General features: G+C 44.2%; 1 protein-coding gene across 1 annotated transcript in view; it reads right to left on the bottom strand.

The window, feature by feature from the left end:
• The window catches only part of ATF6 (activating transcription factor 6), a 326336-nt gene that overhangs the window by 206613 nt on the left and 97775 nt on the right, over nt 1-21948 (bottom strand). Inside the window, exons 10-11 of the mRNA XM_029617629.1 lie at nt 18301-18426; nt 12209-12325 (exon numbers count right to left, since the gene is read on the bottom strand). Of these exons, the coding sequence (XP_029473489.1) occupies nt 12209-12325; nt 18301-18426 (243 nt within the window). The remainder of the gene's footprint in view (nt 1-12208; nt 12326-18300; nt 18427-21948) is intronic.

The raw sequence follows: 21948 nt of genomic DNA on the forward strand, positions 1-21948 counted from the left end.
AATTTTCAACTGACTCCAGCCTCCTTTGAGATATTATACAATCCTTCATTATTGAGGAATTAAGGGACTGTGTCTGGTTTACTTTAGTAGTTAAATCTTGAATGCAGTTTGTATGGTCTTGAATCGACTGCAGATGTTCTTTTTGCACAGATTCGACTTTAATTTCAAATTTGCCCATCATTTGAGATTGAGTATTCAGAGTACGGGCCATGGTAGCCATTAGTTCCCATATGGCTTCCAGAGTTATAACTGCTGGTTTTTCAAACTCCAGGGGTCGCAGAATATTTCCCCCTAATTCCCCCTGTGGGTTTTCTCTCGATGTCCCCAGAGATTCATTGCCCGCGCTTGCCAAAGTCCCCGCGGGCATTTCACATACCTCCAACAGGTGGGGGAGGGTGGACCCTGCTCCAATCTGGGCAGTAGATACCTCACGTTGTTCTCCCGCAACTAACTTTGCGTCCGGGGTTACAGCTCCACTGCTCAGACGGAGGGGAGAGCTACTCAGCAGGCCTCGAGGTACTGGTGGGCTCAAAGAAATCTCGCCAGGCGATATTGCCGCTTCTCTCGGCTCCACCGCAGCGGCGTTAGGAGTTCCCACAATTGGAGATACCGACGCGAACTCAGTGATGTAACGTTGCCCCGCCGGGCTAGGTAGGTTTGAGGGATATACCCTTACCTTGCCCTTGCGAGGCATTTCAGTCAAAATTTAAATTCTCCGAAAGATATTTGAGGAAAGGAAAAAACAAGCGATCTGCGGAGCTACTCAGTTCAGCGTCTACAAGCCGCGGCCATCTTGGCTCCTCCCCCCTAAACTCACAATCGATGTGCCGAGTGTTTTGATGGAATTTGCATTGAGTGTGTCAATGTATCATGTGGATGTGTCCATGCATCATATGCGTCCATGCACTGCACACATTAAGGAATCCTGCGTCGAGCGTATTGATGCATCCCGCTCCATGTATGCTAAAGCATTGTGAACCTACGGCACTGATGATGGTTGTGTGGACTGTGCTAGAGCCAATGCACCTCGCTTTGAGCGTTTGTGTTTCTTCAACAATGGCTCAGATTCAAATAACAGATTGCACTTTCTTTAATGCTAGGTGGCTGATTAAATGACCCCACTGCTTTGGCCTGTGTCAACTGGGTAGTCTTGGAGGAACTGCTGCTCAAGTCTTTATCCGGTAAAGCAGATAACACTGCACTTTGGGATGAGGACCCCTGAGACTCCTCAAAAATTTATGCAGCTCCTCAATTTGGTGTGCTCTGGGGCGCCTTGAGCATGGGGACATCCGCTCACAAGCAAAACAGTTTTGTTGGTCATGCTCCCGACCAAGGAAATATAGCACAGCTCATGGCCATCAGGTATAGACATTACCGTTCCACAGATGCACTGCTTACCTTTGGCTCTTTTCTCTGCAACATACTGTGGAAGGTAAGGCCTGAGAATAAAAAATCCTTTTCCTTTTTTTTTGTAGTAGCACTGAAATATGCTTTTGTGGGACTGCAGAGGCAGGTAGGCAACTAAAAGAAAAAATTTGAGTTTGTATGATTCTATGAAAAAATTTTGAGGAGAAAGGGTACAAACCCATGCAAGTGCTTGGACAAAAAATAACTGAGGGGGCTCACGAGGCAATGCCCACGTGGGAATTTCTGCACATGCTCAGTATAGCTCAAAGCTCTACTCACTTGGAGAGATGAGTCTGTTAGGTATGGCCGGAAGACATCACATGTAATGGCTAATTCAGCCTGCTTACTGATGGAAAATAAAACCATAAACTGGAGTCAGGCATTCTAAGGCTGGAAAATTGATTTTGTTGTTTGAAAAATAATAGTCTCCCAAAATAAAATCCTGGAAATAGTCCAGGGGAAGATGGTGGATGCATGGTTAGGGGAGTGGGAGTAGAGAGTTGGCAGCCACCGATATTACACAATTCCCTGTGCCCCTCATTCCACTGATCTGTACAGGATTCCAAACACCCTTTTATTTAAGTTGAAGACCTTTCAATTACCAGCATGCACAAATATATTTGAGACATCTGTCGTAAACTAGCATTATATTACAGAAGTCCAAAGCTATGAGGTTTCAGTAACCAGGTTACACTGTTATGAATAACTTTACAAAAATATTCTTTCAAGCTGAATTTAACACCCATAAATGGTTTTGTGATGTATGACAAGCTTTCTAAAACTTCCCAGCCAAATGACCGAGGGGCAAGTTCTATCAAACAATGGAACAAAACATCTTCATTTGACAGTTCCTTTCATCACCAGACCAAAATTCTCAGAAAAAAATAGCTGTAAGCTGCTTTCAAATCTAAATAGTAGGTCCATAGCTTTCTCCACAGAGGAGCAGGCAGTGAGAGGTATCCTACTCATATGCTACTCTGAGGACAGTTGCACAGGGACTCAACAAGACTTCCTAAAGCATAAGACCTCCGATGCTAATATAAACAAGGAGAAAGCCTTCAGAGTGAGGTCTCAAAAAGAAAAGAAAAATAAATACTCTAAAACAAAATTGTACTCACTTTTATACCCATCATATCCAAATTCTTTGGTTTTCTTTTTGTGTTCAAACTTTTTTTTTTAATTGGAAAAGTAAGTTTACCATAAATGGTATTTTCCATAGATAGCAAGATGAATTAGCCATGATCTGTGGGTGACATCATCTGGCAGTACTGAGCAGATTTCTCTCTCCAAGCTATTACAGCTTTGAGCTATATTGAGCATGTCCAGGAGTTCCCATACGGGCGTAGCCTCAAAGTCTCCTCACTCTTTGTCAAAGCTAGAAGTATAGTCTACTCTCCAGGGAGGAAGAGGTGGGCATCTCATGGCTCATGCATCCTGCTATCTATGGAGAACACTATTACAATAAGCAAGATCTGAGGGGAGTCCCAAGCTAAGGGCTGCAGCAGAGCATTTACTGGTGGGCAACCCAGCATCCAGTGTTAAGCAGACTATATTTGTAGCATATAGTGCAGCAATGCCTGTCCAACCGCACTGTCCAAGGTAGTCAGGCTATCCGAGCAGTAATGTGATGGGAAGAGATGCACCAATGACCAGGGAGCAGATTTACACATGTCCTCAATGGGTACCTCCCCAGAGATGTGCAATTGAGGAAACCATTGCTCAAACCTGGTGAGACAGCTGAGGGGGGATATGATAGAGGTGTTTAAAATCATGAGAGGTCTAGAACGGGTAGATGTGAATCGGTTATTTACTGTTTCGGATAATAGAAAGACTAGGGGGCACTCCATGAAGTTAGCATGTGGCACATTTAAAACTAAATCGGAGAAAGTTCTTTTTCACTCAACGCACAATTAAACTCTGGAATTTGTTGCCAGAGAATGTGGTTAGTGCAGTTAGTATAGCTGTGTTCAAAAAAGGATTGGTTAAGTTCTTGGAGGAGAAGTCCATTACCTGCTATTAAGTTCACTTAGAGCAGGGGTCGGGAACCCATGGCTCGCGAGCCAGATATGGCTCTTTTGAGGGCTGCATCTGGCTCGCAGACAAGTGTCGCCATACTTCGCGGTTCCCCGCTGACCCAGCTGCTCCCCGGTCCTCCGCCGCCCGGGCTTAAAATGCTGTCAGCCCGGGCGGAACGCGGCAGGAAAGCTGGAGTCAGCGGCACCGGCGTGCTCTCTTCTCTCCCCCCCCCCCCCCCGCGGCCCGGAAGAGGAAGTGGAGAGCATCGGGTGCCTGCGCGGGAAGAAGAGACCACACTAGCGTGGTCTCTTCTTCCGCGCAGGCACCCGATGCTCACCACTTCCTCTTCCGGGCCGCGGGGGGGAGGAGAAGAGAGCACGCCGACTGGAGTCATCCGGGTGCCTGCGCGGGAGTCATCGGGTGACAGCCGGGTGCCAGTGCTGGAGTCATCGGGTGCCTGCGCGGGTCTTCCCGCGCAGGCACCCGATGCTCTCCACTTCCTCTTCCGGGCCGCGGGAAGAAGAGAGCACGCCGGTGCTCTCTTCTTCCCGCGGCCCGGAAGAGGAAGTGGAGAGCATCGGGTGCCTGCGCGGGAAGACCCGCGCAGGCACGCTAGTGTCCGACGGGAAGAAGACTGCAGCGCGGCTCGGAGGAAAATGAAAATCTTCAACCGCGGCCGATGGGACTCCGCCTTCGCCTCCGCGAGGGCTGAAAATGAAGGAGGTTAGCGTTGGGAGGTGGCTGCTGCTGCCGCGAGTTCCCGGGGGGGGGGGGGGGAAAGGGGAGAGAGAGAGTGAATGAATGAGCGAGCAAGCATGTGTGTTTGAGATCCTGTGTGTGTGAGTGAGAGATTGCATGTATGTGAATGATTGAGAGCCTGTATATGTGAAAGAGAGTATGTCTGTGATTGAGATCCTGCCTGTGAGAGAGAGAGCATGAATGTAAGTTTACCATTGGGAACCTGTATGTGTAAGTTTGTAATTGAAAACCTGTTTGTTTGAAAGAGTATGTGTGTATGATTGAGATCCTTTGTGTGTGAGAGAGATCATGTGTATGTATGATTAAGAGCCTGTGTGTATAAGTAAGAGAGAGATCATGTGTGTCTGTGTCTGATTGACAGCTGGTTTAGGTGATGGAGCATGTGAGTATGTGATTGAGAGCCTGTGTTTAAATGAGAGAGAGAGACCATGTGTGTCTGTGTGATTGAGAGCTGATTTAGGCGAGGGAGCATGTGAGTATGTGATTGAGAGCCTGTGTTTAAATGAGAGAGAGAGACCATGTGTGTATGTGTGTGATTGAGAGCTGATTTAGGTGAGGGAGCATGTGAGTATGTGATTGAGAGCCTGTGTGTAAATGAGAGAAAGAGAGGACATGTTTGTAAGCATGTGAATGAGAGTCTGTGTGTGAGAGAAAAAGACAGCATGCATTTATGTGATTGAAAGCCTGTGTGTGTGTAAGCGTGAAAAGATAGACAGCATGTGTGTAAATGTGTAATTAAGAGCCTATATAAGTGAGAGAGAAAAAACATTTGTATATGTGAGTGACTGAGAGCATGTGTGTATAGGTGTGTCATTGAGAGCCAGTGTGAGAGAGAGCGCTGGTATGTGACTGAGAGAGGAGAAAGTTCCAAGCAAACCACCCCACCTCCTGCTAATTCAGAACAATCTCAGGACACCTGGATATCAAACGTTCCCAGGTATGCAGAGCAAAAAAATTTTTGTATCCTTATTATTTTTCATTACTGGATCTTTGTGTCTGCTATTTTGAAATATTTTGTTGGTATCTGGAAATGTTTTACATGAGTTTTTAATTATTGGATATTCCACTCATCAGCTGTTTCGAAATATGTTCTTTTTGTTAGTACAGTTTTACTGCTGATGATTTTATATTTCTTGATTTGTTTTATAAGGATGTGTGATGTTTCTTTTTTCCTTTGTTACACTGCATACAGAGACTCTGGCTTGTTGCAGTTTCCAATTCAGTTTTTGTCTGCATGCTTCTTGTTATGCGTTTTGGTCTCTTTATTCTATGTTAGGTGAGGGACAGCACGTGATTCAGGTGAGGTTTTCTGCTGGCGTGTAGTTTCTGTGTAGGACTCTATAGCAGCCTGACTTGGTCCGTTTTCCTAATAGGAGATGTATTGGTGTCTTAAGGCCTGGTGTAATATTTTCAGAGACTTATTGTACTTTAAAAGTGTGATCTTACATAAAATGCACACATTTACTTGTATTTAGTTTTAAACATATTGTATGGCTCTCATGGAATTACATTTTAAAATATGTGGCGTTTATGGCTCTCTCAGCCAAAAAGGTTCCTGACCCCTGACTTAGAGAATAGCCACTGCCATTAGCAATGGTAACATGGAATAGACTTAGTTTTTGGGTACTTGCCAGGTTCTTATGGCCTGGATTGGCCACTGTTGGAAACAGGATGCTGGGCTTGATGGACCCTTGGTCTGACCCAGTATGGCATGTTCTTATGTTCTTAATGTTTATCTTGCTCTGTTTGTTTTACACATATTGTTAAGAGTGTTGCTTTAAAAGCGAAAAAAAAAGTTGGTTCATTCACTGCTGCAAGGTTTGGCCCCCTCATTGTACTATCCACAATCTGGCGGGGGAGCAGGTAGGGTTAATCAAGAGGTCTCCTACCTCTGTTATATGGAGGATATATGTGATGTTACACAGTTGGGGCTGGGGGTATGGGTGGGAAACGGGGTAGCGCTGAGGTTTCTCTAAGTAGGCATCGTTTTCAATACTGGGGACAAATTCATAGGTTCTCAAGACGGAAACGGACACAACTGGGTTACCAGGTCGACCCAATGGTGGCACCTCTAGGGTGGGAGGGGTATCCCACATGGTTTTCCATTTGCGGCAATACTAGCAATTACCTTACCACCCTGCCTAAGGATTATGGCTGAAAGGCTAAGGTGTATATCATGGAATGTAGCAGGTCTTGGATCTCCTGTAAAAAGGGCAAAAATACTGCAATCGTTGCGCCGGCATAAAGCACAAATCGCATTTTTGCAAGAGACGCATTTAACAGCAGTGGAAAGTCAAAAATTAACTTGGGATTGGGTGGGGACGGTGCTTTACTCCCCTGCATGGAACAGGAAAGCGGGTGTTGCAATCTTACTAGGGAAGCATATAGTTTTTGAGGACGCCCGCATGATTTCTGACAATGAGGGCAGCTATTAGTGACGGGGGAAACTATTTGGCGTTGAAACCACTCTATGTAGTGTCTATGCCCCAAATTCACATCAGCATTGTTTTGTTTTGTTTTTTTGTTTGTTTGTTTGTTTTTTTTTACACATTTAGCACAAATTATTACACTAAACAAAAAAAGATTGGTTCGCATAGCCGAGAGTATTGGGTCTAGCCAATCTCACAAAGCACCAGGTCCCGATGGTTTAAAGGCTGACTATTATACATTGTTAAAGTCTGACATCGGTGATTCCCTGCGGCTTTACTTTGCTGCGGTCTCTCAAAAGGGGTTTACTATGGAAGCCACCACAGCATATATCACAGTTCTCCCTAAAGATGGTAAGGATCCGTTAAACCCAGCATCCTATAGACCCATTTCCCTGTTAAATTATGTTAAACTATTCGCTAGGATACTGGCCATAAGAATGAGTGGGATTTTACCCCATTTAATATCAGATAGCCAAGTCGGCTTTGTGAAAGGTAGTAAGGCTTGCAAGCATCTGATCAGTCTATGGGTGGCCATGACTCATTGTAAGTCAAGGGGCATTCCGGCATTAGCCGTAGGATTTGACGCAGAAAAAGTGTTCAACTGGGTGGCTTGGGATTATCTGTTCTCTGCTTTACAGAGATTCGGATTCAGGGGGAGATCCTTCAGAATATTTCACAATTGTATCAACAACTGCAGTCTATTATTGTAGCCAATAGTCTGGTGTCCTCTCCATTTGCGATCCATAGAGGGGTCAGACAAGGGTGCTCCCTTTCCCCTTTGTTGTATATTCTGACGTTAGATCCTTTACTAAGGGCTATCAATGCTGACATAAGCATAGAAGGTATGCAAGTGGGCAGAACAAGTTTTAAAGTTGCTGCATTTGCTGACGATGTGCTCATTTTTGTAGTGAACCCAATTACTTCACAACGTAGGGTCTTAGAGTTACAGACTCGATTTGGCCAATTCTCTGGATTAAAGATCAACATGGTCAAATCAGAGGCTATAGATGTTACTGGCCAGGTAAGCGCGACCTGGCCTGGAATCTTTCTCCTGAAATGGGTTACCATCACAATGAAGTACTTGGGGATACACATCCTGATCGATATTTGTAATTTATACACTGCCAACATTCTTCCTTTGCTCATTAAGACTAAGCAGAAATTGAAAGACTGGATGTCCCTCCCATTATCCTTATCTGGATGAATACAGCTCTTCAAAATGATTGAACTGCCAAAGTGGTTATACATCCTGCACATGCTACCAGTATGGATTCAATATCTGCATGTTACCGAACTAAACAAGGCGCTTCGTGGCTTCCTCTGGCGAAACAAAAAAGCACGAATTGGCCTGGCAGCATTAATGCGTCCATTGGCTGAAGGAGGTCAGATGTGCCCCAACATTCACGTATATAATGTTGCCAACTTGCTCTGGACGGGACGGGACGGGAGCCACTAACACTCTGATACCCAAAACTCTACTTCGGGACTGGTGTCAGCCTTTTGAATTGTGCAATCTACTAGTAGCTCCGAAGCTGCCTTACCCCTCCATGTTCTTGAATTTCCCTACGTCATGGCCTGCCGCTCTGCGTGGAAAAGGCTGTGTACCCAACTACATGTTCCGTGGCATACTATGACATTTATTTATTTATTTATTTATTTATATTTATAATTTTTATATACCGACCTTCTTGCATAAAATGCAAATCAGGCTGGTTTACACTGCAAACTGAACAAGCAGGAAATATAATTCCTTAGTCGGATACATAGAACATCTAGAATTAACAATGTAAAAGCAAACTTTTTAGATAGCTTAATAGAGGTTAATTAAATAACAAACATAACTAAACTTATTTTACACAAAGCACGAAAGTTAGCACGAAGGGGAGCACAAAGGGGAACGGCGTCTTTTACCGGCTCTGCCGTTAGCATGATGATGTCATTTTGTGGGCGGGTCTCATTCTCTCTGAGGACTCCCTCCGTTGTCAGTTTCAGTTTCATGGCGATTCTTTTTCATTTTTTTTTATGTTTGTTTCAGCCCGGGATTGTCTCTCAGGGCACCCGATGCTAGTGGGCTGCCCCTCACCCTCGCTACCCGATGGAACGACGTTTGCAACCATTAGGGGGCTACCGACATTCTCTCCCAGCTGGGAAAACTCTGTGTTTACTCTGTGGAAAGGGGCTGGCCTCACACACATTCACCAACTGGTTGACCCCACTGGAAACCACCTTTTATCCTTTACGGAATTACAAACAACATATGGGATATTCCATACTGGATTTTTCACTTATTTATAACTTCGCCACTTCCTACAAATGTGGAAAAGCCACCCCACTGTAGTTACCAGTCACAGTACCTTGAAAGGGTTTTTCACACCACAATCGCAATGCATGTCATGCTCAAGTATGGTGAAAAAACTCCTTCTCTTGGGCACCTCAGACAGGACCTGCCAAGTTGGCGACGCTGTGGACTCAAGATCTCCACAGCCCGATTTCCGCCTCTCAATTCACGCACTGCTTTAAAGCCATAGCTAAATGTGTGGAAAATGTGCAATTGAGGGAAACACAATACAAACTTCTGCATAGAATCTAGGTTCCTCCCCTTTTGGCCTACAAGTGGAAATTGACTGCATCACCGACTTGCATCAAATATGATGCGGACTGTGCAGCTCTACGCCACAATTTCTGGGATTGTAATTCCGTCCAGCAGTTCTGAATTAAGGCCCTCCGTTACCTTGGCGGCCTTCTTGAGTTGGATTTGCCCATGGATCCGAAATTCTGCCTATTGCATCTCATCAGGGAAACGATACCAGGGGTGCATCTTCAAGCTCAATGTAGTTTTTTAAGTAAAGCTCTGTTACTGGCAAAACAGACAATCCTTACCCAGTGGTTGGTTAAAGAACCTCAGACATTAACACACTGGTGGTTGAAATTGCACAAGTCGGCCGTTTACAAATATTTATCGGTGAAAACCTCAACATCTAGCAAGCGCTAGATCATCGAGCTCGCAGCAAAATTTTGCACCAGACCACATGATGCAAGCCACATTATCCCTAAAACTCCCAGGTGACCTGTATTACGGATCTGTCAACCGGTGACAGCCCGGATCGTTGCCTACACCGTTTGTTGAGTCTGTTGTATCTATTGTTTCTGGACTACATTGGACAGCGCTCGGGTGGGGGGGGGGGGTGAGATGCAGGTAGGAATGCTTTGGGGTTTTTTTGGTTTTTTTTATTGCCAGATCCTTGGATCAACCTCTGATTTATCTTTGACTTTGTGTTCCCTATCTGCTCTCTTGGGGGGTTATTGTTACAAATAGCATTATATAAAGATCTTTCTGTTTTGTTACACCTGTATAAAAATTTACAAATAAAGGTTAAAAAAAAAAAAAAAAGGAATACTTACCAATTAAAAATGTTACCAGCAAGTCATTATAAAACTCTACTGGTATGATATATGCTTACTAATGCCGGTATATAAAAAGTTTTAAATAAATAAATAAATACTGTACAACTGGGATCACCTATGTTTAAAAGTGTCGGAAATCATAACACACATAGAACCTAACTTGACTATACTCATTATACCACTTCAGCTATGCAGCTGCCACTACGTATAATGCAATTTTTTACTTTTCAAAACATGATTGAGAACTATAAGACAAAGCTTAAAGAATTTCAAACTGTGGATGATGTTTTGATTGATGCAGAGAAGAGATCACTTTTTAAATTTCTTATAAAGCATACTGGGTACACTTATTAAATGTAGATTTTCTCTAGGGAATCTAATACTTACAGAACAAATATCTCCAATTATCCACAAAAGATACAACACCAGCAGCAGCAGTACAAAATTTCCTCACACACTGCCCCACCACTACGGTAGTAGCAGCAAAGCCTCATTCTCTCTCTCTCTCACTCTCTCTGCCCTGGTACAGCACAGATTACAGCGCAAGTTTCCCTCACATGCATACACTGCCCCAGCACAGAAGAGGCACAGCTACAGAACAGAAACAGTACAGGTAGCAGAAACACAACCCGCCCTCCTCTACACCGTCCCACAAGCATCTCAATCCTGCGTTGGAGGTACAACCTTTGCTGGTGCCCTTTCAATTCCTGGTGTCACTCCTGAAGCTAGCAGTGTCACTTATGCTGTAGGCTTTAGTAACATCTAAACAGGCCTGACACTACCGACTATAATTACCTCTCAATTATTACTTAGCAGCGATTCTTGCCAGAAAGGATTACAAAATACACTGTGTGATAGGAACAGAGGGCTGGCTTTGCTTTACTGCACAGTGAGCGCCATGGCAATGAGGTGACACAACAGCAGAGGCAGCAGAGGGGGGATGTTACCCAGCAACCAAAGACTATCAAGCCCAGGAGAAACAATTACAAACTCAGGATATTTCATAGAAAAGGGTAAGCATAATCTGCATCTCAACGCTTGGGCTAGAAAACGGAGAACACAGGAAGCCATGCAGAGTATCCCCAACAAGGTTTTCTCTCTTTTTTTTTTTTTGACCTGGCAGTTTTCTCCAGCTCCTTTGGGTTTGCAATTCATTCAGAACCATGGCTGGGATCTGGCGTCATGAGCCTTTATTCTATTTCCATTTGCGGCTACCTGGAGAATTTTTCCCTTCCCAACTTGCTGTAACTCACTTGTTGCAGCAACAGTGTTGGTCTCGGGGGCCCCAAATCTAGCCACTGGCTGTTGCCATTGTGCAAGGGTTATAACTCCCTCTCCCCACCAACCCGAGAGTAGAAGACCTGAGCCAGGAATCAAACCAGTCCCCCTTTGAATGGCATTGCAGGGCGCCGCAACTAAGCCACCCAGCTAGCCTCTGAAATTATTTCTTACAGGAATAAAGTGCAGTATGACGGCGAGACCACAGAACTCTTGGGACTTGTACACTGTAATTCTGGCACTGCCATGGTTTTCTCATATGCCCCTGCACAAGTCACTTCACCAAGTGCTTCATTTTGCTCAATGTCCCTGATTAGATTGGAAAGCAGGTGACTGATCTTGGAATCAGAATTTCTCCCAAATTAAGCAGTAAGAAATAGAGGTGGGAACCAGCAGCAGGAGCCCAGGCTGGGAATCAAACCCATAGTAACTGGTTTATCCCATTCTATCCCTTCCACTTCACATCTCTCGTTCTGAGTTCAAAACCACCCCGAGCACAGTTTATCTGACAATGCTGGGACCAAGCACATTCCAGATATTGGAAGCTCTCAGCAATAGGAGTTCTTCTGGATAAATGGAACACATGAAGCCAATCACAGTTTCTGGATAATGGAACATGGACCAAATCCCAGGATTTCTTTCAGATAGTAGGAGTTCTCCAATAATGGGGCTTTATATGAAAGGTACTTATTTCTTAGTTCTTCTATTCCACTTTTCCAAAACAATGTATGTAAAATGGATTACAAAGAAGGAATTATTGTATATGCCCCTTTTTGGGAAGAGGCATATTTGTGTTCCACTATTTTTAGATATCCAGAAACATTCCTCAATTAACATGAAATGTCCATTCTACTTATTGCACATTCTGCACAAACATACTGGCAATGGCCTTTTACACTTTTTATAATACTGACCTGAGAGCCTCAGTTCTGTTGACCTGTGGCTGACATGGAGGTGGCGGGGGGATGTACAGCAATGACTCTTCCTTCACAACCATTAAAGCCTTTTCATTAGACACGAAGGCTTCAAACCTTAAAGGAAGAGCATACAGCATTATCATAAATTAACATCATCCAAGCAGTTCATCACAGTCCAGGAAGGTGGTAGAAAGGTCATCTGCAAAAAGAAATTCAGATTATTTCTCTATCCCCCAATCCCCACCAATGTGCACTGACAAAGCATGCACACCCAAATATACATGCCTTCTGTCGGTTTGCAAGTGAAAGCGCCCTTGATACTGCAGCTTACTTAGTAGGCTTTACCTAAAGATCATAAGTTACAGCTGGTTCATAAACAGTTAACATATCTGAAATAAAGGCTGGACTAAATCCATGTAGAACTTTATGCAAGATAGTAATAATCTAATAAGTGTACCATCTTTTACAGATCAACATTTGTAGGTCACTAAAGAGAACTTTTTCCATCACTGGTCCAACCCTATAGAATGATCTCCCCTATGATTTGAGCTTTAAATGTTTTCAGAAACAACTGAAAGCGTATTTGTTCCAAGTTACATATGGTTATGATATGCTTTGCTTATGTTTTATGTTATTTTTGTATTCCGCTTAGCAGGAGCAATTTTAAAAACAAGCTATAAATAACTGTAAATAAATAAGGTTTTGTGTCCCCTCTACGTAAGGCCAAGATACTAAACATTAGCACAAAACGAACTCTTCCTCCTTAGGCCAACAGCCGGAAAACACATTTAGCAGATGCCAGAAAAGAAGCGTACAGGAGCATGTGGTTGGGTTCTCACTAACAGGTCCAACACCACCACACAAAATCCTCTTAGCGTAGAAAATGCATGCATACCGATGAGCACCTTGTACCGCAAAGAAATCTAGACATACTGCATTATATCTAATGCAGTGCAATAGTAGGAAGGTACTCCTGAGGGAGAAAGGTTTATATGGGTTACTATGGAACTTAGCTGCCTGTGCTTTTACATAGGAGAAGCCACGTCTCAAACATCTGTGCTTGCCAGCTTTGTTCTAGTAGAAAAAGAAAAATGCTTTACTGGAAAGGGATATATGATCTGAAAAACTCTGTGAAAGAACAAGAGTCAGCTGCCTGGGCCAAGGCGTCATCTGCAGATAATTAAATGCACAAAACCACCGACTGATCGAGGCTGGGACAAGACTATACAGAAACTGGAATAAAACCCTCGGCAAATAGGCTATTACAATTCTGAGTACAAAGATGACTCTATGGAAACTATGGGAGCTCTCTGCTGTTTCATGTATGTAATCTGACTCACTCCATCTGTGATGGCAACACGTGCCGCCAGCTGAGCAAGTGGACTGCATTCCTTTATTCCACTGCGAGCTGAAGCATCCCCCCAAGGCAATGAAAGCAGCACCAAGCAGGGAGATGCACAGGATTCTGTTTTGGAAGTTATTATAGCTATCAAGATCATGTGGTTGTACAACGCAATCGAAAAGCAGCAGCTGCATCATTTCACTTGTCCAACAAGTACTCAGGTGCAGGGGATCCCTGTACTCCAAGTAGCTCTAAACACTTTATTTAGAAAGAAAACCAAACATTAAGCCAAGAATCAAGAGTATTAAAAACATCAAGGTGTGTAGAGCTTCTTTGCCAGAGTAGCTGTTGTGGAAGCAGCATTCTGATTGGCTATAAAGGTTGCAGTTGCTTTCTGATTAGTCACTAATTCCAAATGAAGCTGGAACCAAGGAATTATGCTATCTGAAAACGTAAGATATTCACTTTTAGCCTACAATGTACAGTAGCACTATACTCAGCTCAGGCAGAATCTCCAGCAACAGCCAGTTGTTTTCATATTTTGATTAAATGGCAATTCACAAGTATTTGAGGGGGAAGGTGGCTAAGGGGAGTCAATTGTCGATTTCCTATCCAAAGGGGCTGGAAAGGAATGACAGGTTGTGCTGGCAACACCTCAGTGTCTGAAGGTAGATAGATCATTGGTGCAAGGGAATCTCTTGCTGGCTTGAGAACAGCTTTCAAAATCAGCAAAGGAGAGACTTGTTCTTGACCAACCAAGGAGAATTCTTGCATCACCTGGGCAATTATCCCAAAGGGAAGAGGGAAAATAGAGGAGGAATATGTTAGATTCTAAACACATGAACTAGCAAGGCAAGTAATGGAGAAATTACTTATCTGAAAATGTTGTTTTCCTTAGTGTAGACAGATGGACTCAAAACCAATGGGTTATGCTCCCCTGCCAGCAGATGGAGTCAGGCTGCAAAGCTGACGTCATCATACATATACCCCTGCAGTGACCTCAGCTCTCCAGTATTCTCATCAAAAGCTACTGTGGACATACTAGTGAAAGGACTTAAACATATTTTCAGTCATATTTTCAATTAAAACATGATTAAAAACAGATAACCGTAACTGTACTCAACCAACCATAAACAATGAGCTCCAGTAAGAATACAGGTACCTTAATCTAGGGACTGGATGAACACTTACTCGTGGATCCCTTGGATTAGAGGCCCATTCCATGTGAGGACCCGTGGCGCAGATCTTGGGCAGCCGAGGGCAGGATGCAGTGTCCATCTGTCTACACTAAGGAAAACGAAATTATCAGGTAAGTAATTTCTGCATTTCCTAGCAGGTAGCCAGATGTACAAAAGCTACTCCCAATCGGATGGGAGGCTACCCACGGTCCGGTCAACACCGCCTGTGCAAAGGCAGCATCCTCTCGGGCCTGTACATCCAGGCAATAAAACTTGGAGAAGGTGTGCAAGGAGGACCACGTCGCCGCCTGGCATATATCGACTGGGAGACAGCAGTCTGACCTCTGCCCATGAGACTGCTGGAGTCCTAGTGGAATGAGCTCTAATCTGAGAGGGTTATGGCTTTCCAACCTCCACACAGGCTCCCATGAGTACCTCTTTAATCCAGCGAGTATTGGTAGCCCACAAAGTTGGTTCGCCCTGTTTCCTTCCATCATGAAGGACAAACAGGTGGTTCGTCTTTTGGAGCAGTTCAGACATTTCCAGATACCGCACTAAAAGCCTCTTGACATCCAAATGACGGAGGAGCAGATATTCCTCCACATCCTTGAGTTTATCTAGGGATGGCAATGAAATGGACTGGTCAAATGAAACTCTGAGACTACCTTGTGCAAGAAGGATGGAACAGTATGTAGCTGCAATGCCGCTGGAGTCATCCGGAAGAAAGGCTCCTGGCATGACAATGCTTGCAGTTCAGAGATGCGAAGTTCCAAGCTTATAGCTACCAGGAACACCGTTTTCAAGGTCAATAAACACAAAGAAAAACTGCACAGTGGCAGGAAGGAAGAACCTGCCAAAACTTCCAGCACTAAGTTAAGATTCCACAAGGGAACCGGCAACCATACGGGAGGCCGAAGGTGCTTCACTCCCTTCAGTAAATGAGCCACGTCCAGATGAGCCAACAGAGAGATCCCATTCACCTCACCCCTGTAACAGGAGAGAGCTGCTACCTACACCTTCAAGGAGTTAAGGGCCAAATCTTTATTTAAGACGTCCTGCAAAAATTCCAGAATAAGTGGGATTTTTGATCTCACAAGGGATTCCTTGCAACAAGCCTCAAATACGCTTCAGACCTGCACATCCGCTAGGGATGTGAAGAACCTCCGAGCATGGAGTAAGGTGATAACTACCACCATAGAATATCCCCGCTTCTTCAGGTGAGCCCTCTCAAGGGCCAGACCGTAAGACAGAATCAAGTCGGATCCTCATAAAGGACCAGTCCTTGCTGTAACAGGTCCCTGTGCGGTGGGAGACGCAGGGGGTTCTCTATCAGGAGCCTCCGCATGTCTGCATACCAAGGACGCCTGGGCCAATCTGGAGCTACTAGCAGGATTATTCCCCTGTAGTGCTAGATTCTGCACATGACACTGCCCAACAGGGGCCATGGAGGGAAGGTGTATAGCAACTCGTCTTCTGGCCAGATCTGAACGAGGGTGACGACACCCAGGAGCCAAGGATCTCTTCTGCGACTGAAGAATCAAGAAACCTTTGCATTGTGGGATGCAGTCAGCAGGTCGATTGACGAGAGGCCCCAATGATCTACTATCAGTTGAAACACTTTGGCCGATAATTCCCACTGTTCTGTATCAGATTCTCCCTGGTTAGAAAGTCTGCTCCAACACTGTCTTTTCCTGCAATGTGGGAGGCTGAGATCATCTGGAGTGGGCAGATGTACATCTCCTGTAACACTTGCTCGCACTTGGTTCTTTCCTGGCAATTGATATAGGTTACCGTTATTGCGTTGTCCAATATCACATGGCCCTGGAATCTGCAGTTGAACCGTAAACACGCCAATCTGACTTCCCAGGCTTCCAAGCGATTGATGTTCCAGAGGGCCTCTTCTTCAGTCCAACGTCCCTGGGCCATCAGCTCCTGACACTGGGCTTCCCAGCCCTGGAGACTCACATCTGTCGTGAGAACCAACCAGTTTGGGGAGGACAGGGACATACCCCTGCTCAGATGAGCTTCCTGTAACCACCACTGGAGGAGAGAACAGACTCCCCTCTGTAACAGGAGATGAACCGAATAGTCTTGAGACTGTGGGTTCCAAACGTAAGAGCAATGAGCATGGAAGAGGATGCATGTGTTCCCTCACACACAGCACTACTTCCAGGGTTGCCGCCATCAAACTGAGAACTTGGAGATAGCTCCACACTGTCGGGCATACCGTGTTCACCAGTTGATGCACCTGGTGCACCAACTTCTGTATCCATATGGATGGAAGAAAGACCTTGCACCGCCTAGTGTCGAACCAGACTCCCAGATACTCCAAGGACTGGGAAGGCTTGAGGCTGCACTTGAAAAGGTTTACTACCCAACTGAGTTCCTGTAACAAGAAGATCGCCTTGTTGGTCACCAGGAGGTTCTCTTCCACGGACTTGGCCCGGATCATCCAATTGTACCAGTATGAGTGCACCAGGATCCCATCTTTTCTCAACGCTGCTGCCACAACTACCACAATCTTGGAAAAAGTTTTGGGGGTGGGAGCTAACCAAAGGGCAGTGCCCGAAACTGATGATGACCCAGCACCGCAAAACATAGGAAATTCTGGTGATCCTGTCAGATTGGAGTATGTAGGAGGCCGCAGATAGGTCCAGGGAGGTTAGGAACTCTCCCAGTTATACGGCCATTATCACAGAGCGCAAGGTCTCCATGCAAAAGTAAGTCACTTGCAAGTGACGGTTGACACTTTTGAGGTCAAGGATGGGGCGAAAAGAACTTCCTTCTTGGGTATGACAAAATAGATGGAATAAAGCCCTGTATTATCCCTCTAATAGTCTCTGAACCTGGAGGTAAATCTTCCTTTTTTTTTTTTTTTTTTACTTACCTGGGCTCAGTGCTTACTGGCTGAGTACAGAGACGGTCTTTGGCTGCAGGGGGAGAGAGCTTTGGCTGTCACCGCCGTACTTGGCTTCCTGCACCCACTGCCTTTCAGCTGCCTAAGCAGCAAAGTCCACACCGGGAACTGGCTACTGGACCAAGGCACACCTCTGGGGGATCTCAGAAATCACCTCCGGAATTCTCAACTGGGGGGAGGGACCTTTAGGTATCACCGCAGAAGAGCGGGGCTCAATTTTCTTCAAATTAGAACGTAGAATTTCTCCTTCCAAAAAGTACAGCAATCCCCCCTAGGGAGAGGTACATCCACCATCTGCTGGAGACAAAGATTACTGGAAAGCTGAGATAGTGACGTCAGCTTTACAACCTGACTCCATCTCCATCTGCAGGCAGGGGAGCATAACCCATTGGACCTGCGTCCATCTGGCTACATGATAGGAAATAAAAATGTAAAAATGTTTTTAAATAAATACTGAGAAGAGCCCCACTCTATAGTCGATCAGGCAGTAGCACTGCATACAAAAATACTATCATGTCAAATGAATAGCTATTCACAGAAGCAGACATATCTTTGGAAACAAGTTTTTATAATGTGCATGAGTATGCCCCCAGACCCTCCCTTCTCTTTGTTCAATAAAGGATTTCCTGTTATGCTATATATTTTAGTTTACCTGATACTTTCAGGTGCTTCCTCAATTCGGTTCTGCTCCTTCCCAGCTGAGAAACCCAGAAGGTGCCGACTGTGGCGTGCAGGGTTGACTGAGGCAGTGACCGCGCTGGGATCTGTTTCAAACATACTGAGAACAAGAAATGAAAATACAAAATAAATCAGACAGAGGGGAAAATAAGTTAATGCGTCAATCAACAATACCACTGGATGGATTCTCCTGCCCCAGCTCCCCCTTCACACACATAATGATTGGGATCCCAGCGCGTATCCCCACTACCACATGGGCTCAGAAAAGTATAAACTATACATGTGCAAGGGCACATCCCTCCCCCTTCCTTGCTGCATTGTTTTTCCGTGGCCCCTGTGTTTTCAGTTTTTAGGTGAGGTCCACATTACCATATACGTATGGCACAAATGTCATACACACCACATACGCAGGGCTACGAGTCTGCTGCAGTTGCCACGGAAGGCTGGAAATGAGGCTTCCATGGCATCTGCAGTAGACTCTTGGCCCTTCAGTTGTCTCTTCTCCAAGATGAAGAGCTCCACCCTCTTTAACATTTCTTCATAGAGGAATCGTTCCATCCATAGGGCAAAGCTATTCCCTTATGAGGAATGGCTAAGGAGGTCAGGGCTCTTCAGCTTGGAGAAAAGATATGATAGAGGTCTATCAAATAATGAGTGGAGTAGAATGGGTAAACATATCGGTTGTTTACTCTTTCAAAAAAGTACAAAGACTAGGGGATAAGCAATGACATTACTAAGTAGTACAATTAAAACAAATAGGAAAACAATATTTTACACAACACATAATTAAGCTCTTGAATTTGTTGGCAGAGGATGTAGTGAAAGCTGTTCGTGTTGCTGCATTTAAAACAAGCTTTCGACAAGTTCCTGGAAGAAATATCCGTAAACCATAAATTAAGGTGGACTTGGGGACATCCACTGCTTAGGCTTGATGGACCTTTGGTCTGACCCAGTATGGCAAATCTTATGTTCTCTCTAAGCACTTTCAGGATTTTCAGCATTTTCCATAAATCTGTCAGCCCTGCCACCTCTCCCAAGATTCTGTAAAACAACTGCAACCCTGAAGCTCACGTCCAACTTTCAGGCATTGCCTTAATTATATAATCCTCACATCTTTTTAAATAAACTTTTCTTTCTCAGTACAAGCTTTCTGAAATGGACTTTCAAGGCTGGTTTGAATAAAAATATGGACAATGAAAGAAAGTAGTAAACAAAAACCAGGTCCATGACTTTCCGGGACTGATCCATCATGCTTTCCATAAGTAGTGACAATTCCACCAGGACTGAACCAAAGATTTTCCATTCAATGTGCCAGCACAGGCTCCCACAGTCTCCACTCTTTTTGAGTTAAAGAGCATTATCTTTTTATTCCAGCACAGAAAACAAGCCATGGGGGTAACACCAACCAAATGAAATCTGGCACAACATTAAGAAAGAAAAATACTGCCAGAATGGACAAAATAATAGATTCCAACTACACCAATGTACAAAATGCACCATTTAATTCACACGAGTACATAATGCATAATAGGAATTGTCATGAAGTAGAGGTATAGTTTTCCATATTTTTTCAATACAAAAGCAGATATCAGTGACATATGAGGAAAAGACCAAAGGTTGATGATTGAATCAAAGTATAAGCACAGGACCCACAGACTCGGTAGACACATACAATTCAATGCCGGCTGATCAGGCTGGACCATCTGGGGCTTCCACTAGCCACCAAAACCCCAAGACTCAGCAGGAGTTACCTAACAGTAGAAGACTGACAGAACTCGCAGCTAAAGAAGTTTAAAAATGAACTTTACAAATAAATCTTTCAAAATTCCATAGTCCAACCTCATCAATGAGTTCCAATGACTTTCACAGACCCGGAAAGTCCAAAATTAACATAGTTCCAATCACTTTGATGCATGCAATCAAACAATTCCAAATACTAGAGGCTGCTAAAAGCTGCAAGATCAGTTACTGGAGAAAAAATATCCAAATGAAAAGAAGAGCCAAAGGAAATTCATTTTATCATCAGTGTTTCAATCCTGAAGAAAATCTGCATGAGAATGAAACATTTATAAAAACATTTTTTTCTGCTCTCATTTTGCTGCACTGACTTTTCATTTAGATATGGTTTACAGTCTATGTTTAGTGCATTTGATAAAATAAGAAGAGGGTTTATAGTTTCTTATTTTCTGTCTGTCCTTCTAATGCGGATGTTATAGATAGAGAGCAGCAGCTAACAAAAACTATAAGCCAGGGTGTCCTAAAATTATCCTGGTGACCCCACAGCCAATTGGGTTTTCAGGATACTCACAATGATACGCATCAAATAAATTTGCATAAACTGAGTCATGCAAGCTCGTCTCATGCACATTCATTATGGGGTAACCAGGACAGGTTTAGGAAGCCCTAGCGCTGGAGCAACAGGGCTCGTGTGGCCCTGTTAGCTGAAGAAAGGAGTCTGGCATTGGAGCAGCATGGCTAGCGGGGGATCTTCAGACCTCGCTGGCTGAAGATCAGAGCTGCACTGCCCAAGGAAAAATGTCTGATGGGGATCCCCAGGTTATATCAGATTAAAAAAAAAAAGGATGGCCACCATGTGTACATGTGTCTGCCTAGACACCTGGCCTCACCTCTGGAGAAAGGACAAGTGTTGGGTGAGGCAGGAAAGAGGGAGAAGGTGCAAGAGAATATGGGGATGGCCTATAATGCCTTCCTCACTCCCATGTTTCCATGCAATTCTAGGCTTCTCTTTTCATATATTTTAATACAGTGGGATCACAATAAGTATGTACTGAGAATGGCTTCCTCCATTTCCCAGCACACAAAATAATGCCAACAATATCCTAAGTTAAAGAAATACATGGGAGAAGAGTGAAATGTCTTTCAAAAATTACTTCTACAAAATGTTTATGAAAAACTGTGGGATTTGCAAAAACTGGCTTTTAAACAATGAGGAATCCTTTAAAATTGGGCATGTGCACCATTTCTACTTCCAAAAGTTAAAGAAAGTGAGACCCGCTGTGTAATTTCCCCGCCTCCATCCCCTAGGTCTTACAAACATGTGTTAAGCTGTCTCTATTATTGGATCCCCTCGCAGCTATGGGACTTGTTCCAGAGAGCGGCTGTGGAGGATTATTAATGGGAACGATGCTATCAAGACTGCCGTCCCTAGCCTGTGAATCTTTCCTGTGGAACAGCATCTGGCAGGACACTGCCTGTCACTTCTTCAGCTGATGTGTCACTTTCACAAAATGTGGAATCTGCTTCTGGCCAAACTCTGTAACTGTATTTCATTTCATAAGACTGTGATCATGTCTTTCATCTGATATTCTGATCTGCAGCGTTGTACAGATGACTAATGCAAGACACATATTTTAGCTTACAAAAGAAAACCCAATCTTGGATCAATTGTAAGCCAGGGACGGCGGAAGATATGCCTGCTGTACAGTGATGAATAAAGGAAGATAAGGAGATTTACACATCAACATCTACTTCCCTTTCATAGGTTCCAGAAACCACAGGATAAAGAAAGAGCTCAGAGTTCTCTGTAGCCATGTTTTATTGTAGCACACAATATACTAGCTTTCAGAAGGCAGAAAGTGAGGAATTCAAAAGGAAAATATTT

Source organism: Rhinatrema bivittatum, chromosome 10 (assembly GCF_901001135.1).
Source record: "Rhinatrema bivittatum chromosome 10, aRhiBiv1.1, whole genome shotgun sequence".
NCBI classification, from domain to species: Eukaryota; Metazoa; Chordata; class Amphibia; order Gymnophiona; family Rhinatrematidae; genus Rhinatrema; species Rhinatrema bivittatum.